Source organism: Dermacentor albipictus, chromosome 2, assembly GCF_038994185.2.
Source record: "Dermacentor albipictus isolate Rhodes 1998 colony chromosome 2, USDA_Dalb.pri_finalv2, whole genome shotgun sequence".
NCBI classification, from domain to species: Eukaryota; Metazoa; Arthropoda; class Arachnida; order Ixodida; family Ixodidae; genus Dermacentor; species Dermacentor albipictus.
This window is the reverse complement of record NC_091822.1, coordinates 8,229,036-8,251,077: the sequence shown is the minus strand read 5'-3', so window position 1 is coordinate 8,251,077 and position 22,042 is coordinate 8,229,036. Positions and strand designations below refer to the sequence as shown.

General features: G+C 46.0%; 3 protein-coding genes across 3 annotated transcripts in view; 2 read left to right on the top strand and 1 right to left on the bottom strand.

Annotated features, from left to right (window-relative positions):
* The window catches only part of LOC135913219 (TWiK family of potassium channels protein 7-like), a 611,814-nt gene that overhangs the window by 127,746 nt on the left and 462,026 nt on the right, over nucleotides 1–22,042 (top strand). The gene's annotated exons all lie outside the window — the stretch shown is intronic.
* On the top strand, nucleotides 1,615–3,797 carry LOC135913218 (myb/SANT-like DNA-binding domain-containing protein 1). The gene is made up of 3 exons (XM_070533437.1): nucleotides 1,615–2,229; nucleotides 2,955–3,117; nucleotides 3,477–3,797. The coding sequence occupies exons 1-3, from the start codon at nucleotides 1,985–1,987 to the stop codon at nucleotides 3,780–3,782; spliced, it is 714 nt and encodes a 237-aa protein (XP_070389538.1). The 5' UTR covers nucleotides 1,615–1,984; the 3' UTR covers nucleotides 3,783–3,797.
* LOC135913225 (uncharacterized) lies at nucleotides 3,132–5,787 on the bottom strand. Its single transcript, XM_065445829.2, has 2 exons — nucleotides 4,824–5,787; nucleotides 3,132–4,405 (listed from the first exon to the last, which is right to left on the bottom strand). The coding sequence occupies exons 1-2, from the start codon at nucleotides 5,498–5,500 to the stop codon at nucleotides 3,826–3,828; spliced, it is 1,257 nt and encodes a 418-aa protein (XP_065301901.2). The 5' UTR covers nucleotides 5,501–5,787; the 3' UTR covers nucleotides 3,132–3,825.

The window sequence follows — 22,042 nt, the reverse complement described above, 5'->3', positions numbered from 1 at the left end:
GCTAGATAACTACTTGAAAGTCGCGGATAGATTTCTTCTTTACTACCATTGCAAACAAGACCTGTCAGCGCAACAACTAGACTAGGACGAAATTGAACAGACGTCTTTTTTACATTTTTGTCTGGTTGTGGCTCTCACACATAATGAACATATTCCAACCCACCATGTCTCCCTACTTGTGCCGTACCATTGCTAAATAATGTTTTTTTTTTGAGTGCGCAGTGTAGTTGTGAACAACCATACGGAATCATTGTTGGCTGTGTCGACGTTGCACTCAGTGCACTCGACTATAGTGTATCGTGAAAAGAATCTGACATTACACATAACAAGTATTCCAACGCGTTTTCCGAGAACTCTAGACGAAGCAACATTATCATAGAAAACGTTTTACGAAAGTCAGGCTCGAAATTACACTCCTCATTCTCACCGGTGTGTCTCCATGCATGCGGTAAATGTGTTAAACAAACCACACCGGAAATAATTGACTAAAAGGTTTGTAAGTAATGAGACACCAAAAGTTAAGTTCTACGCCAATTAGAGAAAACAAATATAACACTAATTAAATGTATTATTCATTAAGTCTTATGCCGTTTATTGTGCGAGTACAAGGCTAGAGGTACGAAACCATGTGCAGATGGTATCCCTTCACCTGGTTCTGCCGTCTGCAGCTGTGACTGGGAAGAAAAGGAACAAAAAGTATGCGAATCCCACGCACTATGGTAATCGATGTAAGCGAAGCTTTCTGTGCTGTTCGAGTTGATTTACTATTATTAGCAGTATGATATTTATGGCGCATGCTTGCGTTCTTCAAATTTTAGTCCAACACGAGTGGGGTGAGTTGATGTTAAACGTTCCCTTGCGTGCACTGCTGATGTTTGTCTGCATAGTACACAGAACACACAGGAGGTGTTTGCTTGAGGCGTTCTTGTGCGCCATACTTCATAACCTATGCGAGATTGGAGCATTGTCATGGCCTCGCTTGGCACATCGCATCGAGGCAGAAGTATTAAACTTGAATTGGATTATGTGGCTGTACGTGCCAAAACCACAATCGGAATATGAGGCATGCCGTAGTGGCGGGCTCCGTGTTAATTTTGACACCGTGGTGTCCTCCAACGTGTTCCTAAATCTGAGGGCGCGAGCGTCATTATTTTCTCCCCGTCTAAATGTGGCTGTCGCAGTCGGCATCAAACCCGCGACCTCGAGCAACGCCATAGCCGCAAAGCTGCCGCGGCTGGCACAGAATCGTTGATCTGGCGGGTGACCGCTTCCTTAAGGTCGCCTAGACCCTATGGCGCGCTTTAATGCGGCTCTGCTCCTCCACGCCCTGCATAAGCTGTCCGCTTGACAAATTTACAGAATGTTTATTTCGAAGTAATAGAAACGTGTCGTATCGTACCTTGAATTTACAGTTATACCGTTTGGTCGCAACCGCAGTCGTGTCTATGGTAGTAGCCTTTCTTTTCTTTCCGACGTCACATTTTCCCTATGCCCTTCTTCTATGGGAACTGTGAGCGACTAGTGACAAGGCTGTTATTCACTCGTTTCTCTGTTGCCTTAGTTCTGCCGATTCTCTACCTCTACTCTCTGTCTTTACCATTCTAATACCCCTGTCACACGAGCACTTTAAAGGCATTTGAAGAAAAAGACATCTCACACAAAGGAGTTGCATCCGCAGACACACGCCAAAGTTTAATCTCTTTTTCAGAAGCGGTCTTTTCCGAAACCGGAGATCACCGATCTCTTTTACGGCTGGAAAGGCGTAGCCTCCAACGCAGTGGGCACCAGTAATTATCATGCAATAAAGAAACGAAGCAAAAGTGCATTTTTATTTCAAGTGTACACATCACAAAAAAGGGTTTTGTCTTTCGTTGAACCTTAAGTAGGCGCAGTTTTGCACTTTTTGCACGGCACTCTCGTAAGCAGTTCGAAAATATCACGTGACGCTAACAGACGATGCAAATTCGCGCCATTTTCTGCGACCATGGCTACGGCGAGCGGTACCGACGAACAGCCTCCGGCACGCCAAAGAAAACCGCGGGTACAGTGGTCGGAGAGAGACACCTGGGCGTTAATCAAGTTATGGGAAGACAACCTGCCCTCGCTGCGTGCGCAGAAGCACAACGGAGGCGTTTACGATGGCATTGCACAAGCATTGACGAGCATGGGTGTACCTCGCACAAAGGCGCAAGTGCACAGCAAGATAGAGAACCTGGGACAGACCTACAGGTAAGACAAAGCACAGCAGTAAGCTGTGAGCGCTAAATTTACCTTGAAGCGGCTTCAGGCTGTGGTCGCAAGCTGCAAGCTCTCGTTTGTGGTGTCGCGACCTCAGCATCGAACGTTGTTTCCGTAGTAGGCAGCGACGGAACCCTAATCTAGCGGACGGAGCCGTAGTAACGAAGGTTTTAAGGCAGAGACCCTTCATTTCAGCTAGCGTCGAATTTTGCAGGGCTGAACTGCGCCCTGCACACACGAAAGTCGACGACGCGCTAAAGGCTGTTTCTGCAATTCCTTTACAGTGCGAGTCGGTCTGAGTAAACGCAAATTCGCCTTCACATGCGGCGAAGAATGACAACCCGCGCAGGTCGTCAATAGCATGATTTCGTTCGTCACAAGATAACGGGAACCTTAACTTATGGACAGGCGCATTTCACATTATATTGTACGCCTTCTCACGGCAACATATAATACGAAGCAGGAAGTCGTCTGCATGTTTTCATTTCTGCAGATGTGACTACGGTTTGCATTTTTCTCGGACCATGCGCAAGCGTTGTTCTCAGACAAGAAAACATGAGAAACTTTAAATTTTTTCGAGTAAAAAGGGTTACCTTCGCTTCTCAGGCTTTCTGTACCATCAAGTCGCGTTTGTATCTATCGGCAAACGTTTTGCTCTGTGTATATCTTTACATTTTGAGTATATAAAATTTTAGTTCTTTCGTTTTCTTATCCAGGAGCTGCCTGAAACACATGACAACAGGGTCATCACCGCCGAGCTGGCCATTCTTCTCCGAAGTCCATAGGTTTCTAGGATCCCTGCCTGTTCACGATACATCTTTAATGGAAGAGGCTGGGTGCAGCGAGAGCACAACAAGCAGCACTGCCTCCGTCGAAGAAGTAAGAAATGCATAGTGGAGACTATATATGCTTTATTACAGTCAACTAAATTTCAAGACATAATGTAGCATCAGCTGTGCTGCCAAGCCCATAATCTGCACAACCCTGCAGTGTAGCGGACTGCTCTTGTTAATACTGTGGTTCATTTCTGCTTGTGCTCACGCGCTGTTCATTTTGCAAGCTTGGCAGTGCGCTGTTTGGAGAATAAAAAAAATGCAGACTCTAAAATAAAAAAACGTGAATACATACACGCAAGGAGAGGCAGCTCTCTTGCAAGTAAAAACCCTGAACTAATTGTTTACCGCTTCACACATCAACTAATGTGGTCAATGTATTTCGGATCCCTTCTTCAAACGCAGCTGATCTTCGACATGCTTGATTCCGGCTCTGCTTCTTGTGAAGACGTCGCCGAAGATTGTTCACCTTCCGAGTCGCCAGTACAACAGGTTGAATCCAGGAACCTCGCAAGTGGCAGTTCCGAATGTGCCCGCAGGAAGAGAAGGCAACCGGCTGGCGACTTTCAAGAAAGGATGCTTGAGGAGCAGCGACGGCAGAGAGAGCAGTTTGCTGATGCGCACAAAATGGAAATGGATCTCCGTAAAGAGGGGCTCAAGTTGCAAGAGAAACTTGTAGATGCAATGTTGAAGTTTTTTAGTAAAAACTGACATGGTGTTCCACAATTGTTGCTGATTCTTGGGACTCTTGCGTTCAGTTCCTTCGCTTGTAATATTCCACAAGTGCTGTCCTGATGGCGGATGCATTTCCAATTTCAGCTTCTGTTCTGCGTGATGGCTGTGGAAATGTAGCATTGGACTGCTGCACCTCACTTAACCACTGTGGGTGGACACTGTCGTTGAAGTGCTCGCAAATGTTATTGAGCACGCAGCATGCTCGTATAGCCAAACGGGCATTGCCAACAGAACACTCCATTCTTTTCGCAATGAAACGGAACCGGGCCTTTAGCCTTCCGAATGCGTTTTCAACTATCCTCCTTGCTCCAGATAAATGACAGTTGAAATTCCTTTCAGCTTCACTGATGACAGTTCGGTGTCCAAATGGCTTCATGAGGTTTGGGGTTAGTGGAAATGCTTGATCGCATAATATTATCGGTGGGACTGCTGTGGTACCCACTGCGGCAACAGGTGCTTTGAAAAGGGGACTGTTGACAATCTTCGACAGCCGTGAAACACCAAACACATGTGCGTCGTGGCAGCGTCCTGGGGCACCGACATTGCAGTATCTGAATCGATACTTGTGGTCGACCAATGCTAGTAGGATAATACTGTGCCTGCAAGAAAAAACAAAGTGCAAAGTGAATAAAGGTTAGTGCAGCATGGCACTGCTGAGTTCACTGCCTTTAGTTACTGTGATGCGATTTTACAGTTTGCTTTTATTAATAGCTGTGAGTGCAGCTCGGATTACATTATTTCACATAATGCCACAACCGGTCGCTGTTAGCGTACTCTACATCGTATAGGAGTTGCAGTCCTGCGGAGAACTCTTTTCGTCGTCGCATTAAAATTGTCGCTGCTAAACACTGCAAGACTGCGAACCAAATTACGCGTTTTCTTAAGAGCTGCTGGTAAAATTGAATAACATTTTACTTAGCAATAAAATATGGGTCAGTCAGTTACTTTTTTTTACTACTATAAAAATGGGCCCAAACAGAACACTTACATGAAATAAGTTAAATCGTGGCCACTTACCAACCCTTGTAGTTGTAGTAGTCGGTGGCGTACTTCTTTGGAGGCGAAATAGGGAAATGGCAGCCATCAAGGGCACCGACAGCTTGAGGGAAATCGCACACGGCTTCGAACTCTTGGATGTGCCTAGGCATTTCCTCTTCAGTAATCATTCTGATCCAGTCACTTTCGAGCACAGAGACAACAGCTGCGCAAAACTCTCTGTAAATGACGTTGACGGATGAGCGCCCAACGCCGAAGAGGTTTGCCACAGTTCTATCTTCGGCAGAAGAGCACAATTTGTAGAGGCCAATGGCGACACGCTTTTCCGCAGTGATCGGGTCACGCATGTTGGTAACTTGTTTTTCGAGCACATGGCGCAGACTTTCCACGAGAAACCGGAACGTTGAGGGGTTCACTCGAAACGACTGCTTGAAGTTGTGGCCACCGAGGTGAGGCACAGTCTCCTCGAACCACTTTTCGTGGCGGATGAAAGCCCACGTCGATCGGTTGCAGACTCTCGTGGGAAGCGCCAAGGCATAAAATGTACACCCGTTGAGTAGCAACTGCCGCTTAATACGGTCTTTGACTGCCTTTGCGGCGTCTGCTTCGCTCTCTGCAGCAAGAATCCTTGCCAAAATGCATGCTATTTCGACTTTTTCCTTCGTGTCCGTGCAGTCCCCCATATTCTCGACCTCCATGTTGACTCCGATGTAAACAGTGGCCCAAGGTTGCTAGACGAACATGTAAAATTTGCTACTTCTGCGAAGACTCTTGAAGCTACCTTATTAAATCTTCTTTAATTTAACCTTTTCGAATAAACTGTATCTAAATTCACTAAAACAAGCATATTATAGTACGTTTCTAATTTCTATATTGAAATACGTTGGTTTATTCTAACTGGTTTTGTTTCAGAATCTAGCGCCATGCTTTCCATAGCGTGTTCGGAAGGAAACGATAAAAGGAGATCGCCCGCGCCGTGTGTCTGCAGCGCAACTCCTTTTAATTAGAGGTCTTTCAACTCGGTAAAGGACCGCTTAGGTAAAAGAGTTTTTGCGTGCTTGTGTGACAGAGGTATAACTTCTTTCTGGACTTGCACGATAGCAGGAAGGTAAGTGCTGCGATTTCTGCAATGCTTTTGCGAGGGTAACGGATAATTACAGCTTTCAAGAGGCTAATGCGGAGACGCCCAGGGAGCTCCAGAGGACATTGTGCAGATTCGACGTGGTGCAAAAGTCTAAACAAATTTTTCGCGTCGCCTTTCCTCTCTCAATCGCTCCTTATGTATACGCACGCTCATAGCCACTCCCCGACACGGTATGTCGGAAAGCGGCAACAGCAGCAGCAGCAGTGCGAAAGTCGAAGGAAGAGGCAAAGAAACTTAAAAAAAATAATTGTCCGGGTGAATTACGTTCACATTGCAAGTGGTGTGCACATGGGGTGCAGTAAAGCTACATGATCCGAATTAAGGGAAAGACAGGGAAGGTGAGAGGTGGAAATTCATAAAGATAAGCAAAACGAGAGCAAGGAAGGTGTGCTATTCAACGTCGGTGGAGGAACCGGAGGTAGCGCCATGTGTCAGCCGGTTGACGTGTTACTATAGGTCGCTTTTTCTTTAGTGGAAGGTGCCTCGACGATGGGGGAGCGGATTATCTGCTCCGCTGATGGTTAGAGCAGATAACTCCTCACGTCACGTCGTCCAGGACCATTCCAGGAAAAGTGGAACATATTAGCCCGGAGAATTAGGAGTGGCGCCCTCTCGCGAGTGACGTCACGGCCAGGACGCCGCTCGCTCCGGCTCGCTCGGCTGCCGCGCGCGCTCGTTCCCTTCGTGTATGCTTGGGGTATAGGTGGCTGGAGCCGTACGTATTGAAGAATACGTCGGCTTCTTTCAGCTGCCATACCTTAACCACAGTTTCCTCTTCAAAGGCGTGTGAGTCGAGAAACTTTGCGGCTCGGATATCGCAAGCTAAGTAGCGTTAAAGGGGTCTACTAGGTTTTGCAATGCATATATGCGCCGTGTCTATCGGTAAATTTTGACTAAAAAAAAGAATATCTGCAAATTCAACGCGCGAAGTTGTGTATGATGCTTCGATAAACACTTAACATTCCTTTAGTATTTAGCTATGAGAGGCATTGCATTTTACGTGGAAGAAAAATTTGGTAATAGGCGTCAACATGTTATCCGATGTTAGAAAGACACTGCCCAGCGAAGCTGTCATCACGATTCCTATTACTCTGGTGTGTTGTTCTATTCAAATATGGCCATTCATTGTTGCGTAAAAAAAAATAGTTAGGCGCGCATTTCTTATGAAAAAGCTTGCTGCTACTTTCATCACCCTCTGAAACAGGCCTCCAAAAAACGAAGTGCTCATGGCTGCTAACACGACGGTGCGTCATGTAGAGTATTTACATAGTTAATTCACAAACACCATAGTAGCAATCAACTGAGAGAAAAGTTTCGTTGTTAAGATCGAGAGCCACTCAACTGAAAGTGATGAAATGTTTCATAGTGGCCCTCAGTAGCCTTTATCGACAATATGGCACGCCCCTGATCACGTAACGGTAGCAATCGACTGTCCGTATGGCGAGGCACGCTATGTTCGCGAAACCCATCAGTTCACTACAACTTCGAATTAAAACCATAAAGCATTTTTTACAGCGCCAACTGGAATGGCTAAAGTATTCTCGAGCTGCTACACCGCAGCTTAGATTGCCTCCAAAAGGAAAATTCAAGCACCTTCTGTCTCACCATGTCTCGATCCAGCGTTATTTAATTATACAAACGGATAACAATTCGCTTCGTCGGTACATAAATTAAGGCTAAATTAGGTTTGCTCCAATCCAGCCGCAAACATTCATAAAGAAAGCACCACAAGCCTTGCATATACTTTCACTTGATTTCTGACCCTCCACCGGGGGAATTGCGATATCTTGAATATGTCCCATACTACTAGTCATTGACGCTTCGACGTCTTTCTGGCTGCAGCTATGCGGTCCAGCAGGCATGCTTCACTAAAAAAATTGGGCCGAGCAGCCTGTGTCAGTTCGCCAAACAGATTCGTCATGTATAATCCTCAATCAACAAGCACCAGTAAATTTCTCAAGTGAGTTTGATTTGATATGATTTATTAATTTCCATTTACACACACACATGTGCAGAGGAGTGGTAAATGGAGGTGGATGAGGGAAAAAAGCCGCACAGACGCGGCTTGAGGTAACCTCACCCCCTTAGGTACAATATGGCTGCATGGGGTAACACATCAAACGCCATATAAATTACATTTATATAGTGGCCATAAAACATTGCAGTTATACAATATATGAAAGAACAGTAAAATCTTTCCACAATAACAATGCAAAACACACTGCGGCATTGAAATAAATAAATGATATACACTAGGTAACATAGACAAAAAAAGAGGAACATAACATACATTATTAATCATTAACAAACGCTCTCTAAAGAGGTGAGTTGAACGTGTAGCACGGAAAAGGGAATATATATTGGTACATTCCTAATTGTACTCTGTAAATAGCTGTAAGCCTTCATTAACTTTACTTCAAGTTTCCGCCGCTTAAAAAAAATAAACAGGTGAAGAACCGCCTAATGTTGACAGGCAGGTAAAGAAGCAAGTGAGGCGTGTAGAATCTAAGCTCCAGTATTAGTTAAGTCCCCGTGCTACTGCCGAGCGTTTCTGTGAGGAAATGCAAAAATTCGATATTATACCATGAACTACTCGTCGTGAGCAAACCTGTTTTAGCGGAATAAAATCAACGTGACTGCTGTAGAAGTCATATATAGCCAACTTTGTGACATACTTGTTGCAGCGCGGCAGGTATGGTATCATAACTGGATTCCTATAGGCTATGCTTTTGCGATTGTCTATGCGCGTATGAAAAACCCGCAATGGGCTGGTATGCGTCGCTTCGGCTGGCACTGTAGCGTTGCCTTCGAGAGCTGCATTGTTGTCTAAGAAATTAGCTCTTTGAATAAATGTTCGCAAAGGAAGACGTCGTAAAAATATATTTGAGACGACCACCATAAGTATACAAGCAGAGAGAACGAGGGTGAACAAACGAAAACACCGCAGAAAGCGCCCGGACAACGCCCGAACTGTAGCAGACGACAGGCGCGAGTCCGTGCCCTGACGTCACGCGAGCGGCGCTCGCAGCGCCGCTCGTGTTCGTTCTCGGGGCTAATAGTGACTGATAGTGAAAGGACGCAGTTCCGAAGCCACAAGGAGGCGCCGACAACACAGTATTCAACCCGGCATCCAGCAGCTGCTTCTTTATTACACTTTCTCTGGTCTGCAGCGGAGCGCTAAATCTCTCTAGACAGATTTGCGGGCGTCTGCAGACGCGCCCAATTGTCGAAGGTAAGGAGAAAACACTTTATTTTAATGATGCAGGCAGCTTTTGGCGAAATGTATGCGGTGTGAAATTTTATCCTAGAATGAGTAAAAACAATAATGCGTGAAGTGACTATGCGCGGAAGTTGCTGCCAGTTCTCTGGGGATGAAGAAGCCAATGGCAACGGAGCAGAAGTAGATGAGAGAGTCTCGTCGGGGAGGCCTGATTCGCTTTTCCGTCCCAGTTGCTGAGCAGCAGACCTCGTTCCTCAGTTATCGCTCTTCGCCTTTTCGGGAAGCGTCCGCGTGGAACCACGCTTTTGAAGCGTCGATTTTATCGCTACCGCAAAGAGGACGCCTGGGATTATGCTCACGAAATGAAGTCGCTTGTGCGCCTTCCTGTAGTGGGCGGACACATTTGGTTCTTAGGTAAATTTGCTCAAGTCAACTTGCGTGAATTATTCATTATTTCCTTGGAATATGCCTCTTGTAACCATTACTATTCGTACAAAAGCACAATAAGAGAAATCGCGTCCGCGTTTGCACGCCGGTTCTTCCAGTCAAGAATGGCACATTAGCAGGCACAAAAGGAACCTGTTCGTTTGCTCCAGTTAGCAGACAAGCAAATTCAACATATGCATATTTGTCAACGGTCAAGTGTGAAGTGTAACGGTCAAGTGTTATTTATCAAGCTCACTTTTTATATACGACGCTTCAGGGCTGGCACTGAAAGAGGTGGTAGAGAGAGATGCATTTCGAAATATAACCTGTCTGCCTGGCTTCGACCATTTTGCCAATTCTTATATAGTATTGGGAAATAAGAGGCTTGGCGAATTTGTCCATAAGCTGCGTTCTCCAAGGCGTCTCAACACTTCAACAGACCCAGAGATTCAGGCGCACGGTTAGTAAGTTTGTCATCATCATCATCATGGTCAACCTGGTTACGCACACTGCAGGGCGAAGGCCTCTCCTATACTTCTCCAACTACCCTGATCATGTACTAATTGTGGCCCTGTCGTCCCTGCAAACTTATTAATCTCATCCGCCCACCTAACTGTCTCCCGGCCCCTGCTACGCTTCCGTTCACTTGGAATCCAGTCCGTAACGCTTAATGACCATCGGTTATCTTCCCTCCTCATTACATATGCTGCTGATGCCCATTTCTTTTTCTTGATTTCAACTGAGATGTCATTAACTCGCGTTTGTTCCCTCACCCAATCTGCTATTTTCTTATCCCTTAACGCTAGACCCATCATTCTTCTTTCCGTAGCTCGTTGCGTGGTCCTCAATTTAAGTAGAACACTTATTGTAAGCCTCCAGGTTTCTGCCCCGTAGGCGAGTACTGGTAAGACACAGCTGTTATACATTTTTGTTTTGAGGGATAATGGCAACCTCTTGTTCATGATCTGAAAATGCCTGCCAAACGCACGTCAGCCCATTTTTATTCTTCTGATCATTTCAGTCTCATGATCCGGATCCGCGGCCACTACCTGCCCTAAGTAGATGCATTACCTTACCCCTTCTAGTGCCTCGCTACCTATCGTAAACTGCTGTTCTCTTCCGAGACTGTTAAACAATACTTCAGTTTTCTGCTGATTAATTTTCGACCCACCCATCTGCTTTGCCTCTCCAGGTCAGTGAGCATGCATTGCAATTGGTCCCCTGAGTTACATAGCAAGGCAATATCGTCAGTGAATCGCAAGTTACTAAGGTATTCTCCATTACCTCTTATCCTTAATTCTTCTGAATCCAGGTCTCTGAATACCTCCTGTAAACACGCTGTGAATAGCATTGGAGAGATCGTATCTCCCTGCCTGACGCTTTTCTTTCTTGGGATTTTGTTGCTTTCTTTATGGAGGACTACGGTGGCTGTGGAGCCGCTATAGATATCTTTCAGCATTTTTACATACGGCTCGTCTACACCCTGATTCCGTAATGCCTCCAAGACTGCTGAGGTTTCGACTGAATGAAATGCTTTCTCGTAATCAATGAAAGCTTTATATAAGGGTTGGTTATATTCCGCAAATTTTTTATCACCTGATTGATAGTGTGAAGATGGTCTATTGTTGAGTATGAGTACCTTTACGGAATCCTGCCTGGTCCTTTGGTTGACAGAAGTCTAAGATGTCCCTGATTCTATTTGCGATTACCTTAGTAAATACTTTGCAGGCAACGGACAGTAAGCTGATCGGTCTATAATTTTTCAAGTGTTTGGCGTCCCCTTTCTTGTGAATTAGGATTGTGTTAGCGTATTTCCAAGATTGCGGTACGCTCGAAGTCATGAGGCTTTGCGTATACAGTGTGGAGAGTTTCTCTAGAACAATCTGCCCACCATCCTTCTACAAATCTTCTGTTACCTGATCCTCCCCAGCTGCCTTCCCCCTTTGCATAGCTGCCAAGGCTTTCTTTACTTCTTCCGGCGTTACTTGTGGGATTTCGAATACCTCTACACTATTCTCTCGTCCATTATCGTGGTGGGAGCCACTGGTGCTGTATAAATCTCCATAGAACTCCTCAGCCACTTGAACTATCTCAGCTATATTAGTAATGATATTGCCGGCTTTGTCTCTTAACGCATACATCTGATTCTTGCCAATTTTTAGTTTCTTCTTCACTGCTTTTAGGCTTCCTCCGTTCCTAAGAGCATGTTCAATCCTATCCATATTATACTTCCTTGTGTCAGCTGTCTTACGCTTGTTGATTAACTTCGAAAGTTCTGCCACTTCTATTCTAGCTGTTGGGTTGGAGGCTTTCATACATTGGCGTTTCTTGATCAGATCTTTGGTCTCCTGCGATAGCTTACTGGTAATCTAAAAGAGTTACCACCGACTTCTATTGCACACTCCTTAATAATGCCCACAAGATTGTCGTTCATTGCATCAACACTAAGGAGGTTTTCTTCCTGAGTTAAAGCCGAATACCTATTCTGTAGCTTGATCTGGAATTTGTCTATTTTCCCCCTTACCGCTAACTCATTTATCGGCCTCTTATGTACCACTTTGTTCCGTTCCCTCCTCAGGTCTAGGCTAATTCGAGTTCTTACCATCCTATGGTCACTGCATCGCACCTTGCTGAGCACGTCCACATCTTGTATGATGCCAGGTTTAGCGCAGAGTATAAAGTCTATTTCATTTCTAGTCTCGCCGTTCGGGCTCGTCGACGTCCACTTTCGGCTATCCCGCTTGCGGAAGAAGGTATTCATTATCCGCATAATATTGTGTTCCGCAAACTCTACTATTTACTCTCCTAGTACCTATGCCATATTTCCCCACTGCCTTGTCTCCAGCCTGCTTCTTGCCTACCTTGGCATTGAAGCCGCTCATCAGTATAGTGTATTTTGTTTTGTCTTTAGCCATCGCCGATTCGACGTCGTCATAGAAGCTTTCGACTTCCTGGTTATCATGACTGGATGTAGGGGCGTAGACCTGTACAACCTTCATTTTGTAGCTCTTATTCAGTTTCACAACAAGACCTGCCACCCTCTCGTTGATGCTATAGAATTCCTCTATGTTACCAGCTATATTCTTAATTATTAGGAATCCGACTTCTAGTTCTCGTCTCTCCACTAAGCCGCGGTAGCACAGGACGTGCCCGCTTTTTAGCACTGTATATGCTTCTTTTGGCCTCCTAACTTCACTGAGCCCTATTATATCCCATATACTGCCTTCTAATTCCTCCAATAGCACTGCTAGACTCTTTTCACTAGATAAAGTTCTAGCGTTAAACGTTGCCAGGTTCGTATTCCAATGGCGGCCTGTTCGGACACACCTGGACACACCTGCGTTGATCGATGGCAAAAAAATGAGTGCACATGTAGATACCGGCGCCGATTACTCTATTCTTAGTGGCAAACTGGCGCCGATTCTGAAAAAAGTTACGTTGCCCTGCAATGGGGCACCACTTCGTACGGCAGGTGGCCACGTCGTCACACCGCTTGGCCTATGCATGGCCAGAGTAGAAATTCGCGGTGCTGCTTTTCTCGCCACTTGTTTAGTTCTACGCGAGCGTTCCCGCGATTTAATTTTTGGGATGGACTTTCTCCGCGAATATGATGCCATTATTGACCTCCGCGAGCGCTGCATCACTTTCTCAACACAGAGGGCAACAACACAGACCGACGCCCTTGGGCACAGATTCGCACTTCGCGTTTCGGACGACAGCATCACGATACCGCCACGTGCGAGTGTTATGGTTCCAGTCAAATGCGACGAGCTACAAGGCGGTGAAGCCATTGTAGAGGGCAACATTTCTATGTTGCTGACCCAAGGTATTTGTGTAGTGCGAAGCCTTGTGGAACTTCGTGATAGCCAGGCAACGGTCCTCGTTACCAACTTTACCTTTGAGCATCGGCACATTTTTCGTGGCACTGCCATTGCCTACGCCGAAGCATCAACGGACATCGTCGAGTGCTTTGCTTCTGAAGTGGACACAGACGACTGTTTGCTCAGAGACATTGATGTAAACTCCGAGCTTACGGACGGCCTGAAGAGCGCACTGCAGGAACTCTTGAATGAATTCCGCGCGTGCTTCGCTCGGTTTACTAAGGTAGACCAAACGGCAATCACCCAGCACCGAATAACGACATACGCCGACGCACGCCCCATGAAACAACAGCCATATCGTGTCTCGCCGAAAGAACGTGATGCAATTCAAGCCCAAGTCAAGGAGATGCTCGATAATGGCGTCATTCAGCCTTCGCACAGTCCGTCATCCTCCTTGGTCGTTCCAGTGAAGAAAAAAGACGGAACGCTTCGTTTCTGTGTTAATTATCGATGCTTCAACGATGTTAAGAAGAAGGACGTGTACCCACCACCACCTTTCGATTACTCTTTAGACAGGTTGACAGGTCTCTCGATCTAAATAGCGGACAGGCAAATTGAGGTAGATAAACGAGACCGCGAGAAAACTACTTTTGTCACTCCAGATGGCCTTTACGAATTCAGAGTACTTCCTTTCGGTCTCTGTTCGGGTCCAGCAACTTTCCAGCGAATGATGGACACCGTTCTAGCTTGTCTCAAGTGGCAAGGCTGTCTCGTCTAGCTCGGCGACGTGGTTGTTTGTTCAGCGTCATTTGATGACCACCTGAAGTGACTGCGGCAAGTTCTCGAAGCCATCTGATGGGCTAACCTCACCCTTAAGCCTCAGAAGTGTCATTTCGACTACAAAGAGATGATGTTTCTGGGACACGTGGTCAGCGCGGAAGGCGTTAGCCCCGATCCCGCGAAAACTGCCGCTGTAGCCTCGTTTCCAACACCGACCGACAAGAAAGGTGTCCGACGCTTCTTGGGCTTTTGCGCATACTACCGGCGTTTCATTGAAAATTTTTCGGGGATGGCGGAGCCGCTGACTCGCCTCACGAGGGACGATGTATCGTTCGTCTGGGCCTCAGAGCAAGGGACTGCTTTCACCGAGCTTCGACAGCGTCTGGGGTCAGCACCACTTTTGGTCTACTTTCACGAGGAGGCGGACGTGGATGTTTATATAGACGCCAGTAACGTTGGTCTTGGTGCGGTGCTTGTACAACGGTAGGAGGGTACTGAAATCGTGATTGTCTACGCAAGTCAAACAATATCAGAATCAGAGTTATTTTCCTCAAGGAAAAAATGGACCCCAGACAAAAAGCTGCGCATTGAGCAGCTTGACGAGGCCTGGGACCCTACAGGCAGTGGCAACCGCGGCAAAACAGCAGTGTATATCCTACACCCGTGCAAGAAGAAGAAAAAAAAGTTACTCGAGAAACAAAAAAAGAAAGAAACTGTTCGCACCAAGCTGTGCAGAAGGAGAAAAAAATATTTACTTATACATACACCAATAACAAACCAATATTGTACACTGATATGTTATACTCACACGTACTCACGCAAACACCCGTAGAAGTGGCCCGCATACGCCCCTATATATACATGTATGTACACCTACATATACATTCACATATACACACGCACACGGCATATATACACACACCATTTAAGTGCACACATGTATAACTTCAAGTAAATATTTTATGAAGAATGAACTGCTACAAAAACGGAGAGCTGGGAAAAAAAGGGAAATTAGACAATGCCTGCAAAATCCTTCCAAACTAATCCACACAAAAGAACGCACAACGCCGAATGGTAACTACATGATATAAATCTGTTGCCGATTAAGCAATTATGTTTAAAAAGTATTCAATTAACGCACGTTTATTTATTGGGGGGCCATCCATTGAGCTTGTATTGTCGTTCAGGGTGTAAGGTATTATATTATTTTAACATTTGTTGACCGCAATTCGTTCGAGTTTTGGGAAGACACCACTTTTCTACTTGTCGAGTGTTGGCTGCCGGTACGCGTCCCTTGAGCGCTGATATTCTGATAAGGAAGTCAGTACGAAACGTGGTTTAGGTGGTGAATGAAGAAACAAAAATTTGCGGTAGCATCACACTGATGGGCAGAATGTTTAACCGAATAAAAAGCGGTTTGGAGTGTGCGCAGTACTCTTCGTCTGCAATGATACGAATCGCTTTCTTGTGCAGGCTCAGAATTCTGTTCATGTTAGTCGGTGATGCCGTGCCCCAAACAAGATGACAATATGCAATGTGTGATTGAAATAACGAAACATATCTGTTCTTTTAATATGTACTGGAAGAATGCCACGACACCGGGAAAGTGCTCCAACAGCTTTTGATAAACTTAGTGATACGTAGTTAGTGTGCTCAGTCCATCGAAGGTGCTTATCAAATACAACACCCAGCGTTTTATGGTGGCTAACGACCTCAATAATAATAGTCCCTAGGTAGTGCTTAAGTTAGTCCCTATGTGACGATTTATAGCGCGGGAAATAACAGCTTTTGACCTAGTTGTACTTATTTTGACATTGTTTAATTTAGACCAATTTAAAAGGCTGTGTAGGGTATTGTTTGCTTTTTAAATTATTTCTGTAGCCGAAAGACCAGAGATAAATAGGGAAGCGTCGTCAGCATAAATTACAAAATCAGCTTCTGTCGAAATTGTTATCACGTCGTTTATATAGACATTGAAAAGGTCCTAATATGCATCCCTGAGGGATGCCGCATTTCAGATAACGTTTGGATGAACAAAAACCGTCTATATTCACTATTTTTTTCACGGTCTTTAAGATATGAACTAAAAATTTGAAGTGTCCTTCCCTTAACGCCGTACTTGTTTAACTTATCTAAGAGAATATTGTGGTCTAGACGATCGAAGGCCTTACCGAAATCCACAAAGATTCCCAGTGTTCTGTAAATATTCTGTAAATATTCTGTAAATATGTAAATATTCTGTAAAAAAATTTCTCTTTGGACTAATAAAGCTGATTCTGTAGAAAAACCTTTACGGAAGCCGAATTGAGAGTGTGATATTAACTGATTAGCATCAAAGAAGTTCTGCAAACGTTTGAGCAGAATTTTTTACTAGCACTTTGGAAAAAAGAGGTAGAATAGAGATGGGGCGATAATTACTCATAACGTTTTTTGAGCCTGACTTGAAAATGACTGTCACCTTTGCCAGTTTCATTCTTGCACGGAAAACACACGATTATAGCGAAAGGTTAATAATGTGACACAGAGGTAGTACAAAAAAGTCAGCAACAAATTTTACTGTCTTAATTGGGAGGCCTTCTACATCAGAGATGAAATTATTTCTTAAGGGCATGAGAACGCTAAATACTTCTGATGGATCTGTTGGGCTAAGAAATACTGAGCTGATTGTTTTATTTGAAATAACAAAACACGCGCCTGCGTTATATTTTGCAGTTGCTTGCTCGGTGAACAAGTTGTTAAAGCAATCGGCGAATAGTACGCCTGATTTTGGTGAGCTGTCGATAAGCAATTCGCCAGTGTCATTCGATACATTTCTATGGTTAATTAAATCATTTATTGCACGCCAAATCAGCTTTGAAATATGTTTGCTTCCAAAGAAAATTACCGAGTAATAGTCACGCTTGGCTTTGCGCAAGTCATTATTTAATTTATTCCTAAACTACTTAAACACAACGTAATCATTAGGATTTTTGGTTACCTCGGGCAGAGAGCAACTACACTACCAGGGAGAAAAAGTGTCTTGCTGTTGTATGGGCGCGGGCCAAATTTCGACCTTACCTCTACGGCCGCATATTCAAAGTTGTAACCGATCATCACTCGTTAGGCTGGCTTGAAAATTTGCGGGACCCTTTTGGACGACTGGCATGGTGGAGTCTACGTTTGCAGAAGTACGACGAGACCATCGTGCACAAGTCGGCCCGCCTACGCGAAGACGCAGACGCACTCTCGCGCGCCCCTGTCGACACTACCAACCACGCCATTGAGGACGACGGCGCTTTCCTTGGGGCCGTAAGCGTTACTGATCTGTCCACACAGCAGTGCGCAGACGACGCACTACGGCCTATATTCGAACATCTGGAAGGACGAAGCTCGAGGATTGTTGTCTTTTTCTTTAAGACATGGCGTCTTGTACAAGAAGTACTCTGCTGCCACCAACAAGACCTACCTTTTGGTCGTTCCAGCAGACCTCCGTGCCGAAGTTTTGTTCGCCTGTCATGACGAGCCTACGTCTGGCCATTTGGGTTTTATGTGAACGCTTGATAGAGTGCGCAAATCCTACTACTGGCCGAAACTTGCCGGGTGTTTTAAGTGGTACGTCCAGGTCTGCCGTGAGTGCCAGCGCCGAAAGGCGCCAGCTGGGAAACCTTCGGGATTCCTGGATCCGATTGACCCACCTGGGGAACCTTTGACCAGGTCGGCATGGATCTTCTGGGCCCGTTTGCATGGTCATCTTCTGGCAACAGGTGGATAATGGTCACCACGGACTATTTAACGCGGTATGCTGAGACAAAGGCGCTGCCTCGAAGCACTGTTTTCGAGGTTGCTCAGTTTTTTAAACAGAGCATCGCCCTACGGCATGGCGCCCCATCGCACGTCATCACAGACCGAGGCAAAGCCTTTACAGCTCAGCTCATTCAAAACGTTTTTAAACTCAGCTACACGACCCATCGAAGGACAACTGCCTATCATCCCCAGACAAACGGCTTGACCGAATGACTGAACAAAACGATGACGGGCATGCTGTCTATGTACGTAGACGAACAGACCAAAACGTGGGATACTCCCTTACGTAACCTTTGTCTATGATACTGCTACGCTAGAAACAACACGCTTCACGCCGTTTTACCTCGTTTACGGCTGTGAAGTGCAGACTACGTTAGACGCAATGCTGCCGTGCGAAAACATCGACCATCTCGACCTCGCCCAAAATGCCGAACTTTTCGTGCAACGCGCGGAAGCCCGTCAGCTTACCGAGTGCACATAAAGAAGCAACAGAGCATCGATGCGCACCGTTACAATCTCCGCCATGGAGAAGTCGAGTTCGAACCTGGTGATCAAGTTTTGGTCTGGACTCCCGTGCGCCGAAAAGGACTATCCGAGAAGCTTTTGAGTCGCTACTTCGGACCTTACAGAGGGTTGTAGCGAATTAGTGACGTGAACTACGAAGTCCTTCCTGACGGAACCGCCATCAGAGATTGTGCACATTGTGCGGTTGAAACCGTACTATAGCCCCTAATATTCGTCGTTTTCAGTCGCTTCGCTTAGTTTTTGTTGTTGCTCGTCCCTCAGTGCCTTGTGACTATATCGCAGACCACACTGATTGTGACTATAGCCAATGTGTTCGTCCTAGACCATCTCGGCGATCTCAGGTCACACCTATGTGTGTTTTGCTTGTTTTTTTTTTTGAGGAGGCGGTAATGCCACATAGTGTGGCACAGCAAGGCGATTGAAGAAGAGGAGAACGAGGTTCGTCCCGGCATATCGCGCGTCGCCGCTTACGTTTTCGCAAAGTGCAACCGCCTGGATCTTCATTCAGCGTGTATACTCGAGCAGGGTATACGCGATAATATTTACGGTAACCGCCGCTAGCAGCCGGTTAATTTATTTACAACGCGAAGCAAAAGATTACAGACGATGCAGAAATGCTTAGATTATTTCTTTTTGCTATTTTGAACATGTTATTCTGTTATCGGCGCGTCATGTTTTATTAATACGCCCAGTTTCACGTGTCAGTGCCGTGTCGTCGTTTTTTCTTCCTTTTTTCGTTGTTCATTTGCACTGTGTAGCACGTTCAAAAAAAGTGTTTCTCGTTTTTTTGTTTAGTGGAGAACTATCAACCTGGGATTTCATTTCATTTATTTACTCTCATGGCCGTACAGACCTTACAGAGAGCAGTGGCAATAGAAAAAGAAAAAAGAAGGCTAATGAGGCAGGACATGGTCACAGATAGCCGACTTGAACACGTCATGATCTGTGATGGTGACGATAGATGCGGGAAGGCGATTCCTGTCTTGGCTTATTTTCGGGATGAAGGCTTCGAGGTATACATTGCTTTTACATTGAGGTGCCCCAGCCTTCATTCGATGATCAATACGGAATGACAAATGGCTCGGTGGCGAAAATGTCATTTTTAGGTCATAATTAGTGTAGTATAATTGATGAAACTGGCATAAGCGGGAAATTCGACGTCTAGTAGAAAGGAGAGAAAGGAGAAAGATGTGAACGATATTACCTAATGGTAACATCCACCGCCCTTGCACCCGGAACAATGTTCACATCTGACGCGATCGAGGATGAGCGCCCTGTCGACTTAAGTCGAAGAACTGATGCCACCGGCAAGCACTGATAATATAACGTCTCCCTTTATACTTGCAGCACAACACTGAAGCCGCACAAGCAAAGTTGAAACACGTGTGACGAGCGCTGGTCCCGTCCATTGGATTTACTCCTTTGTTTGCGCGTCTTCACGAATATTATGGTGTTAACAGCGCAGTACGTAGAAGAGAAACGCGACGAGAAGACGACACCACAAGCACTGTCTACGTTTTGCGCTGTTAACACCAGTATGCAAAACCAACAAGCCCAAGCTGCTATTCTCGAATATTGCACCGCGAATATAACCGCAAACTGTAGGAACCACTTAGCCGGCCTCAATGACTTCGCAATACATATACGCAGGATGTCTACCAACCGGGAAAACCGAGAATTCTCAGGGATGTTGAGTAGTGTGGACTAACTCAAGGAAAACTCGGGAAAATTGTGCCTCTATCAGGGAAAATTAGCTGTAATTTTATTGAAAGCCATCGGCCATACCATGCTGAATACGCCGGTTCTCGTCCGAATTTTATTGAAAGGGCCGAAAGTCGTGGAAATGCTGGCTCGAGTAACAGACAGGAGTCGTAATGAATCGTCTTTGACGCCCTGTCGTCGGCTGGAGGAGTTGCCAGTGTACAGTAATGGTGGATCCACACGACGGACGGCTCCGCGCAAATCTGTGCCGCGGACGCTTGTTCCGCCGCCCGTCCGGCTGCGAAGCGCATCCAGACGACGGACGGACTGAGCAGACGACCGCACCTGAAAAATAAAGATGGCGACACCCCCCGAAGCAACTGCCGTCCGCCTCGAACCTGTCAAGTGGTCGTCGTCCACTGTGTGGCCCGTAAATTTCAAACTGAGGCTTGTATTTGGTTTAAATTTTCCAGAAGCTTCCACAGCTATGTATTTGTATTGAGTGGGCACCGTTTCCGAAAGAGATACTCAGATTCTCGGCGTATAGGCTTAGAGTTGCTGTATTGGCTGAACATGGCTTCGAAGATTTTGCGGTGGCCCGGACGGATCTCAGTGGCCTTAAGTTAATATGATTGCTTGTTTCTACTCACTCTAGATGGCGCCATCGGTGTAACAAAGACTGTTATACGTGTTTTTCACCCTGAATGAAAATGGAGACCGAATAGAAACGACGGTTGAATGCAATGGCTGTTGTTTTGTCCGAATGGGACGATGACGAGTACTTGCTTCATCGCAAGAGGTCTTCTTAGGGTCTCGTGTCAGCGTAATCGTTGGGAGTCATGTCCCACAACGCGGGGAACTGCTCCACGAGATGTTAGAAGAACAAAGTTGCCTCGTCGCCCAGGTTCATTTCAGTCACTCTTGTGAGAGTCGCGCGAGCGCGAACAGACACGAATGGTGTCAGCAGCGATGAAGCTGTTACAGAAAGATCCCAAAGCCGCGCTTGTTGCCAGACTGTAGAGCATGCTAGGCTAAATCCGCAGCATTCCACCCCCAAAATCCGGATGCGAAAAATTACTCGGCATTTTCCGTCCGTGGAGGTCGCAGACGACGTGCGGACGGCACAAATCTGTGACGCGTAGTCACGTGATGCGACGAGCGTCGCAAAAAAGACGGATTTCGTCCGTCGTATGGATTCGGGCGGATTCCCCATAATTTGGACTGCTTCGCGGCACCACCACGTACCCCACAGAGTCAATGTATCAAAACGTCTGAAATTTCGCACGCAAGAACTTTTCGCCGTCCGATTTCCTGGGCGTTTTTCCGTGACCGCAGGTCCGAAACGGCATTAAATAAAGACACGACCGCAGCAGTTTTGATTACCTCGCCGCCTCAAACCTGCGCTCTCGCACGTAAATCCGCTGGCAGCCGTAGCCACTACCGCGGCAATGCGAAGCCTAGCTACTTAGACGTTCGCTATGAAGTTTCTTGCCGTTTGGTACTGTGTTTTTCATTGAAAGAATTCGCTGCTGTCAGCAATAGTACGGACTCCGCCTTTACGGTCCTCGCGATTGGCTTAGAAGCTTGGAAAGCACGGTGGATTGCATAATGCCGGTCCCCGAAAGTCAGCTTCGTCTCCGTACAAGAATGTTACTTGGTGAAGCATACGGAAATGCAGTGAATCATAAGAAGCCACGGAAGGGCCTATTGCCACGGGACACAGTATGTATTCCTTAATTATACACGCGTGCACCCGGTATTTCCTCTCACAGTACGAGCACCAAGATGCCTAATACGTGTACCTACAGGCCTTCATTGGGTTTTCGAATGTGCCTGTGGT